The sequence below is a fragment of the Heteronotia binoei genome, chromosome 1, assembly GCF_032191835.1.
Source record: "Heteronotia binoei isolate CCM8104 ecotype False Entrance Well chromosome 1, APGP_CSIRO_Hbin_v1, whole genome shotgun sequence".
Classification (NCBI taxonomy): domain Eukaryota; kingdom Metazoa; phylum Chordata; class Lepidosauria; order Squamata; family Gekkonidae; genus Heteronotia; species Heteronotia binoei.
Genome location: NC_083223.1, coordinates 173,254,449 through 173,264,415, shown reverse-complemented (window position 1 = coordinate 173,264,415; position 9,967 = coordinate 173,254,449). Strand labels below are relative to the sequence as shown.

The 9,967-nt window shown below is 39.0% G+C and overlaps 1 protein-coding gene across 1 annotated transcript in view; it reads right to left on the bottom strand.

Annotated features, from left to right (window-relative positions):
- Positions 1-8,386: 8,386 nt before the first annotated feature.
- VIT (vitrin) overlaps positions 8,387-9,967 on the bottom strand; it is a 125,667-nt gene continuing 124,086 nt past the window's right edge. Inside the window, exon 18 of the mRNA XM_060244182.1 lies at positions 8,387-8,997. Within this exon, the coding sequence (XP_060100165.1) occupies positions 8,819-8,997 (179 nt within the window). The 3' untranslated portion in view covers positions 8,387-8,818. The remainder of the gene's footprint in view (positions 8,998-9,967) is intronic.

The following is a 9,967-nucleotide window of genomic DNA, read 5'->3' as shown; positions in this document are numbered from 1 at the left end:
GATCTTAAAATCCTGCCTCTTTGCATGTAGTTACTTGTTTGAAAGCAGAGGTCCTCAGATGGCTTGCTCCAAATCTGGCCAAAATGTATGCCCAGACACCAGTGTACTAAGCACAGAAGAGTTGCACAGTAGGGTTTGTTGACATTCTTTAAAGAAAGGGAAATAACTTCTTGCCAAGTCAAATATGCTCATTGCCTACATGGAGAACTTAATAAATAGCAGCCAAAGATATTATATAAAGACTACTGGTCAGGCTTTCAAGAACTTTTTTTTGTTCTAGGAATTAATGTTTTGAATTTCTGACTGAGTGCCTTCCAAAATATTTCCTGTCATAGTCAGGTGTGTATGATAAACACAGGTTTCAGTGCCATTGCATCCAGGCCATTCTAGGAGAGGACAGTTTTGAAACTAGATAAAACATGTTAATAAAATAAAGTCTTGTAACTGAGCAGTCCAAATTAACTGAAAGGCTCTCTTATGCTGCAGTCAATGGCACTCTGAAGCCCTGCATCTGAGCAAACTGAAAAAAGCATAGAATAACTACCATACTTCACAGTAATGTGTGCTGGTTAGTTATAGAGAAAAGGGAGTTTCATTCAGATACTTTATTTTAACTCAGTTGTCTTAATTTCGATAAGACCACATAGTCTTTCTGACTAACTGGGAAGCAACAAGAGATCACTTAGAAAGTCCAGCTCCATTGTATTTGTTGTAAAAACATTAACTCTCACAGGTACTGTGACACTTTGTTGGGCTGAAGTGTTTTTAATAAGCTAGTTTGGATTTTGCCATGTCCTGATAGCTATTTCTTGTCATACATTCTTACATTTAAACATTTATGAACAACCTAGATGTTTTTACCCCAGTGTGTGTTGTAAGCCCTGTGGGGAGAGGTTTGAATTTAACAACTCATTTTATTGTTTACCACTTGTATTCTGAAACCTTGTTTCCATTCTGTATTGATATGGACACAGTTTAATGGAAGGTGAAGCCACTTTGAACCAGTTATTACCACATTCTGTCAAACCAAACATAAGTTAGGTAAATGTATATATTCTAAAAAATGTTTTCAAAAGTTGGTGTTCAAGTGATTAATTAGAATTGCATCTAAAATGGCATCTTAAAGACTAATTTTATTGTGGGCATAAGTTTTTGTGAGCCAAAACCCCTTTGTCAGGTACATCTAGGGATGCATGACTGCTGTAAATGTAACAAGATTATTGAGAGGGATGCTTGTGCATGCAACTATCGTGATAGAATCAGGTGATGAAGTGTTACTATAGACTGGGTTAATTTAAAGTTAAGATGAGATATATCCTGGTCATTTTATGATGCATGAATGGGTATCTGCACCACAGCATGCTTGGCTCTCTAGCTGGTTTTCTAGAAAAGATTTAAGTGCACTGGTCGACATGTGCTGTGCTAGTGTATTATGGGTATCAATTTTCATATAGTCATCAGCTGGGAGAAACCCCCTGTGCTGAGTGTGAGCAGAAAGAATCTTTTAAGTAAATAAGATCAGCCTTTTTATGTTAAGGGACAGGAAAAATTAATGGAAATTATTTGATTATTGATTAATGCAGTCAGTCTTTGTTATGTTTAACTATAATCATTCATAAAAGCATTCCAGGGTATCATCTGATATAGTGACTTGTCTAAAGTTTGACCAGAATAAGATATTTGAGGGCAACAATTATGAATGAGTACTGTGATGTTTCCATCATATTAGCATTAATAAAGGTGTTATTTAAGTCCAAAGACTGACTTCACTAAGTGAAAAGGGTAAGAGCCCAATAGCACCTTAAAGGCTAATAAAATTTGTGGTAGGGTATGAGCTTTTGTGAGTCGCTGCTCACTTCTTCAGATACAGGTCGAACGAGAATCCATCTCTCCTATATATTGGAAAGTGGAGTGATTCAGATTCCAAATGACAATACAAGGTGTGATTGGATTAGGTATTTAGAAAAGAGAGTCACAGGATCCAACCCAGTGTTGGTGGTGTGTTTGAGAAGTTTCAGCCACAAAACGTTTCTTCATCCCATAATTTTCACTGAACAACGGTTGACCTGCTACTATTAAGCATCCAGCAGTTAATCCTCAATCAGCATTAGATTATTATTTAAAGAATGTATATTTGAAGAAAAATAGTTTCTTCTCATGTTTCTCAAACTTGATAGGATTCAAAAGAAAAAATACCCACACAGAAATATATGTGATCATTTTTAAATCTTTAAAACAGGCCACTTTGAAAAGCAACCCACAGAAAATTGTTTGTGAAATATCTTGAGTAAACCTGTTTGCTTGCTTATTACTACGAATAAAATGTTCTTGTATATACATAGATAACCTTTTGTTAATATGTAGTTTAAATGAGGAAATGCCAAGGTAGTAGTGAAGGCAGTTATACTGGACAGCTGCAAAATAAAATGGGATTTCTGTGTACAGTTCTTGCATTCTATGTTGAGAAAAATCGAATGGATCTTCCTGAAGTAACACTATACAGAGCAGCTTTACTAAATATTACAGCAGCAAATAAATGTCCTTTGTACTATATATTTATGTAAATTGGGTGCTAATAAACACTTTTTCTCAACATCTTTTGTGTTCTTTCCCCCTCCTGTCAAATGTCTATGGACATCATATGAAAAGTCAAGATAAGCTGTCTTCTTTTCTATGTCACTGATTGCTTTACAGACTTTTGAATAACTTTGTTGCCTGTGTGTTGCTTTTGTGGGATCAGGGCTTAAGCAATTTGAAGAAGAGATTGATAGACATGATGACTTATTTGCATATTTTAGCTTGCACTGCCAACACAAAGGCACATCAAGAAATCCTATAGTCACAAGAACATAAAAGAAGCCATGTTGGATCAGGCCAATGGCCCATCCAGTCCAACACTCTGTGTCACACAGTGGCCAAAAACCCCAAGTGCCATCAAGAGGTCCACCAGTGGGGCTAGAAGCCCTGCCACTTTGCCCCCGCAGCACAAGAATAGAGCATCACTGCCCCAGATAGAGATTTCCAACAATAAGCTGTGGCTAATAGCCACTGATGGACCTCAGCTCCATATGCTTATCCATTCCCATCTTGAAGCTGTCTATGCTTGTAGCCGCCACCCCCTCTGTGGCAGTGAATTCCACATGTTAATCACCCTTTGGGTGAAGAAGTACTTCCTTTTATCCGTTCTAACCCGACTGCTCAGCAATTTCATTGAATGCCCACGAGTTCTTGTATTATAAGAAAGGGAGAAAAGTACTTCTTTCTCTACCTTCTCTAGCCCATGCAGGATCACATCAGAATATGGGAGACATGTTGATTAGGCATATAGAATCTCTGTATTAGATTTCATTTTTTATGTGTAGTTCCAACTGAATTATTGAAACTAGCTAGGCATAAACTAGACACAAAATATTAAGACAGTAGACAACTCCTGAGGGGCCATTGTTCTTGATGGAGAAACTATTAGATAGCACTTTTAAGAGGACAAAGGAATGTGCCATCTAAAATCTGCAAGCAAAGTTAGATCTTGAACTTGCAAGCCAAGGCCTTCTAAAGGCATGCATACTTTAAGGAACTTTATACATTGTGTCAAAGTAGAATCCAATTCTGAAAAATGCAAGAGAAACTTTCACATCAGCTCAAATAATCCGAGGGGGGCGGGTTATTTGATAAGACAGGGACAGGTTATCAGGCCAAGCACCTGTTGGACCAATTATAACTTTTGGGTGATGTCATTTTAGGTAAAAAATGACCTGAACTTCTTGTATTCCTCAGAGAATTGTTGGTTCCTGAGGGTCTTTATCCCTCTGTACAGTTTTTGTCTAATTAATCAATTTCAATTTTACAGAACTCCAAGTGTGCTCTAAATTGGGTAGGGGAGCACATTTGGCTCACAGGTTGTGTGCATCATTTTGAAAAACAGAGCAGGATGTCCTCGGATCTTAGTATCTCTTTCAAGAAAAAATCGTTCTTGGTTGTCAGGGGTTACTGGGGGGACTAGAAATTTTCCAGGCTGTTTAGAAATGGGCAAATAATACAGACAGATTAGGGTTTGTAGAATCTTTCAGGCTCAAGTGCCGTCCGTGTTCTACTGGAGAAAGTTTTCCTTCCAGGCGTTTCGTTCTCAGCTGCAGAGAACATCCTCAGTGGCGTTGCAGTGCCACTGAGGATGTTCTCTGCAGCTGAGAACGAAACGTCTGGAAGGAAAACTTTCTCCAGTAGAACACGGCACTTGAGCCCGAAAGATTCTACAAACCCTAATGATGTTACCAGCCGTGAAAACCTGAAATCTTTGAATACAGACAGATCATTCCATTTTTTTTAAGTTGGCCATAATGCCTTCTGTGTTTTTTCTTTTTATGTCCGAGGGTATATGAAGTCAAAAAAAGTTTTTTCCAAACTCTTCGTACGGCTAAACTGACAGGGTAATAAGAGGGGTTGCTGAAGGGCCTCTCCCCCTATGCAGGGTGAGGCCATTACTTCTAGAGTGGAAGCCAATTCCTGTTGAGCTATTGTTTTAAGAAGCCTTGATGTTCCTGCTCAGGTTTTGTTTTAAGATGCCTTGAAGGCTTATGTGGAAGAATTTGGAATCTAAATCTTTCAAATAAATCATTCTGTTTCATTTATTTAGTGTACATGTATACATGAAACCTACAAACGCTATCACACATTTTGCCGATGCATGTACCTTCAACTTATAGTGTCCAAGTGTTTTCTTTTAGATAAACAGTGATCTTTGTAGTCGGGACTTTTTTTCTGGGGGAACACGACGGAAAGGAGTTCCAGAACCTCTTTGTGGAAATAAAATTATTAAAAAATATATGTTTAAAAGTTCATGAGAAACACCCTAGTGTATTTCTTCATTTCCCTCTCGAGAGTTCCGGCACCTCTTTTTCCAGAAAATAAGCCCTGTTTGTAATCTTAGTTCATATATGCACATTAAATTACTTCTTTGTGTGCTTTTATCACCGGCAGCTGGCAAGGCTGTTGAGCTAATACAAGGATATACGAAAGTTCATCTGACCCATTTGTATATGCAGATTAGGCCTTAATATTGCAAACCAGCTCATAGTCCTAAAAATACACCATACTTAATTTCTACAAAAAAAAAAATGACAGTGTTGTGTGCAAGTCTATCAGATAATACTACCAGAAGCTCTTGCCTAATGTCCAAAGACTTTTTCTCTCTTTTACTGATGGAAGAAATCTTTTCTTAACCTTCTGTGAGTAGGACTATGTGTATAAACAAAATAAATAAACCTGTTCAAAAATACTTTCAGTTCCATATGTTTTAGGGGTAAAACTCTGGCATTGAAAAAGGATGTTGGGGCTCAGTCTTGTAGACTCTACCATTAAGTCTGCTTCTGTGAGAAGAGCAGTGTGGAGCAGCTATAACCCCCTCCCTCATTCCTTACATATTCTTTTCTACTTAATTTAGTCGGTAGGCGATTACTTCTTGGAGGGCTTGCTCTTGATTCAGAATCAAGGCCAGGACTGTTGTTGGCAAGAGGCAATTTCACCAACCTGTGAACCTCCCATCTGCGAACATTCTAACTACCATGAAGCCTGTGAAGGAAATCAGCCCCACCCCCTCAGAACTGAGCAACGTTTCTTGGTCCATTATGCAATTGAGCAGGTACTTCCACGGAAAGCCAGCTCTGCACCTCCAAAGGTATTGGCCTTCTAGATGTGTATGACAGGTGCAAGGTGACAGCATTACTTCTAGAGTGAAAGCCGATTCCTGTTGAACACAAGTTTGCCCAGGTATTGTTTTAAGCTGCCTTGAAGGCTTGTGTGGAAGAATGATGGAATCTAAATCTTTCAAATAAATCAGCCTTGAGAATGTCATTGGAATGTAGACTGTAAAAGCTGATGAGTTTTTTTTTTAAAGTCACTACCCTAGCCCTCTGTTAAATTGTAAAAACAGCTGCAATGATAAAAGGTAGAATAATCCTGGCAGTTTTTCTAGTTAGACGAGTAAGCCTAATGCCTGCTAACCAAAGTTCGGTGCTAGAATACATATGCGAATGACTTTGTTGCCTGTGTGTTGCTTTTGTGGGATTAGGCAGAAACTTCATCACTGGCATCACCATAAAAGAGAATTTCCATTACTTGGGAAGGTCATTTTCCTGAGCACCTGCATGCTGCTGTCATTCAGTAGACACTATTGACAGCCTCCTCATATGAAAGTGATGAAAGAGTCTGCAATGCAGTCTTTGGTTCCAAAGAGAGATGAAGCACCTTGGATGCTATTGGAAAAAGAATTGTAGCATTAGTTTTACAAATGTTTGAAGAAAAAACCAAACAAAGGAGACCTAATACATCTTATCTTTTATTGTAAAAGGCACTGCAGCTTATGAAATGTTAGAAAAGGAATGCTGCTTCCTTCTTTCAACTATACAAGTACATAAGTAAAAGAAAATGAAGATTTACAAAGTCATGGCTTGGAAATGAAGATTTACAAAATTATGTTTTATCAACAAAATCTTTGCAAAGATGGCCTGATTTTTCATCCTTGTTAATGCTGCAAAATGTTACAGGTGAGCCACTTAAATAGGGAAATCAGGACCAGAGGAAATTTTTTAACTTAAAATGAAGATACAGATATAGACAACATGTTAGAAGGAACTCAGGTCTGATACCCAAAGGCATGTTTTCATCCTCTCCCTTACATAAAATTAAATTTATCATAAGCCCTGATGTTATCACAGCTTCCCTGACCCCAGCAACAGCTAATGAAGTGGAGAAACCACAACACTGTGCCATTGGGATATACAAGGTGAGTTGTATTACATCTTATAGTCAGAGGAGTCAACATGCTTACCACTTTCAGTGACAGATGTGTTTTGCCAAGTAGTTCCCTCTGTAACCAGAGACTGAAACTTTTCTACTTTTAAGGAACTAAGGTATTTACTATCACTTAGTCATAGGAATAATAGCAATATATGAATAAAGGTTCAAAACAAACCTGAAAAAAGCCCTTTAAAAAAATAATAATAATTTGAAATACCCTCATTTTCACATGTTTATAGAAGCAGGTCATTTACTTTGGCATATTATAGCTTGCTTAGCCAGATTACCAAAAGGTGCTGTAGGCATGTCGCTGTGATGCCAAAGGGGCTGCAGCTCTTTTGGGGGGGTGTTTATATGGGTGAAGGGAAATTCTCACTGCACTCGTCTGAAACATGGCACTTAAGCTGCTTCACTGACTTTTTTTTTTTTTTTTAAATCAAGAAAGCTGCTTCATTGATGATTTTGAGGTTGCTTTTTCCCATTAAGTATATGAGCAGTCACTGCCTTAGACTATATTACAAGCAGTGACCAGGGGGAAAGTCCTGTGTCTTTTGCAACATGTCTGTATGTTGCATTGCGAGATAAATAGGCTTAACTCCATTCTGAGTTAAATGCTTGTTAACAAATATTTATTATGGTTAGATGCAATCTGAAGAAAGCAACATTCCCATCAGTCTTTCGTGGCGGTATATTGCATTTTGTTTGTGACAACTCTGAAAAACAGGCCTTTTCTTAGTTAGATTCTGATATCATAAACTTCTGGATGATGGGCTACAGAATAAATAAAATACTGTTGTTGCAACTTCTGTGTTAGGTTTGTAAAGCATTTCAGGCACAACTCTGTATAGTCAGTTCACATGATTTTAAAAAACCTGCTGCCCCAGCTACCTACGACTTGATTTTTAAATCTGGAGAGGAGTGAAAGTTATCTGCCTTTTTGAGATCTGTTCCCATTGTACTCTTGGGTGTGGTATCATTGTCCTAGAAATGCAAGAAGCTGCTGTTCTTTGTGAAGGCAAGAAGGAAAGAACCATATGTTTTTGCTATCATTTCCTTGCTGGGTTGCAGGCAGAACTGGCCTGGCATGTATTGCAGCAAGCATGTTTCATTCAATAATTGTCATCTCTTTGCCCAGGGCTACTCTTCAAATATTTCAACTATATCTGTACAGGGAAGTAGCATAAATTAATACACAGTGAGTTGAGAGTCAAGGGAAAAGTGATTTCTAGGATGTACTGTGACTCTTACTTTTATTCCAGATACAGTATGACTCTCAATTCTTGTTAATTTGTTGTTGCTCTTTGTTTGTTTCCATACTGTCTACTTCTGCCAACAAATCATAATTAAAAACAAGATCTTAAGCTTTGTGAGTGACCTTCAATTTGAGTATGGGATCTTTTCAGCTTCCCTTCCACCAGAAGCCCCCATGCCTGCAGAGGACCTCTGAAGCAGCCACCCCTGAAGTATGAGATCTGCTTCGAGAGCATGATGGGATCTATACCCCAGTCAGCAAATATACATTTTGTTGCCTATGTATACACCACCACAGATTGTGTGTTAACATTTTCCAGCTTCCAGTCTAACAGGTTAAAGTGAGATCTCTCGTGGTTGGAAATGCTTTTCTCTTCTGATTAAAACGTTTGACAGTCACTCGAAGGCTAACCATTTGATTCCCTCTTTGTCACCAGAGTGGAATAGAACATTATTAATGCATAAAATCTCTAGCACACGCAAGATTTTAACCTCATGTCTCTGGGTTATATGAACTTTGGAACTATTCTTCCCTTGCTCTGTGTAATTTCAAACAATGGATTTGAGTCAACTGAATTAATCTAAGGATTGCACTTGTCTTTCTATTAAGATTTGAAACATACAAAAGAGAAAGGCATTGATTTACAGTACACTCATATTGCCACGTATCAGAGCTAAAATTGGCAGGCTTAACTGGTTATGTCCACAGATAACATTTTGTATTACCTTGTGCGGTAGTAATTGACACAGCATGCGATAGAACGTGCTGCTCTGCTCAGTTTCGTGGCTGTGAATTAAACTCTGTACAAATATTCTGGATGATCCTTGGAACAAATCTGTAAAGGCTATCAAATTCCTCCACGAAGAATGAGTGCTGTCTATCAGGATCAGTTGCAATTGCTTCTAGTTCATCTTGGGCAGCCCATGCAATTCCTATTGAATAGGCAATGACTCCTGAAGTGAAAAACAGAAGCATGTAATCAATCTGTGAATTTGTTCCAAACAGTATTGCATTTAAATGAATCTTTAAAATATTCATAATATATGAAAGTGAAAGAAAACTGGTATTTGTTCAAAAGCTGTGGCTGTTCTACTTCACCCAAAGGTGGGTTGCAACTTGTGGCTTGATGATTCAGCACTAGTTCCAGCATCTACTTCAGAGCTTCTGTCCTGGGAGGTGAATTGCTGTGCACTGTGGTCACAGACTCTCACTTCCCTGCAGTCATTAATGCTGAGCAAAGCCATGTGCATTTGACTGAGCACGTTTCAGGTAGCATTCCTTTACTACTAGAAAACATGTTCCAGTGCAGTGACATACAAATATTAGGAGAAAGGCCCATTGTGAAGAAAAAATACAATGGGCTCTAAAATGAGGCTCTGGGCAAGTGCCCGCCACCCTTGCTGTCTTCTCACCCACCCAAGTGAAGGCATTAACTTCCCCCCCACCTCAAGGGGAGCTTATCTCTGCTATCTAGAGAGTACTTGTACATCAGAGTGATCTCCAGTGGCTCCCTAGGAGGAAATTGCATTTTACCTGTCTTGAAGTCCCACCCCTCCACAAGCCCCACCTGTTAAATATCCATGAATTTCCTAATCTGGAGTTGGCAACCCTATCTCCTTCCTTTTATCTGCCCCAGCTTCCCATTACCTTCTCCCTCCCTGCAGCCTCTTTCTCCACAGTGGTGGTGGTTGGGAATCAAAGCAGCTTGCATTATTCTCCTCTCACAACCTTGTGAGATGGGTTAGGCTGGAAGTCTGTGACTGGTCTGAAATCACCCAGTCCTTCCATAGCAAGGACCTGGGTCTGGCAGACCCCACTCTGAAGCCCTAACTCCTATGCCCTCCTCAAACTCCACCGCAGAATCTCCAGAAATTTCTCACCAACCTGGAACTGGCAGCCATAGTCAGGAGTGACCCCAATGAG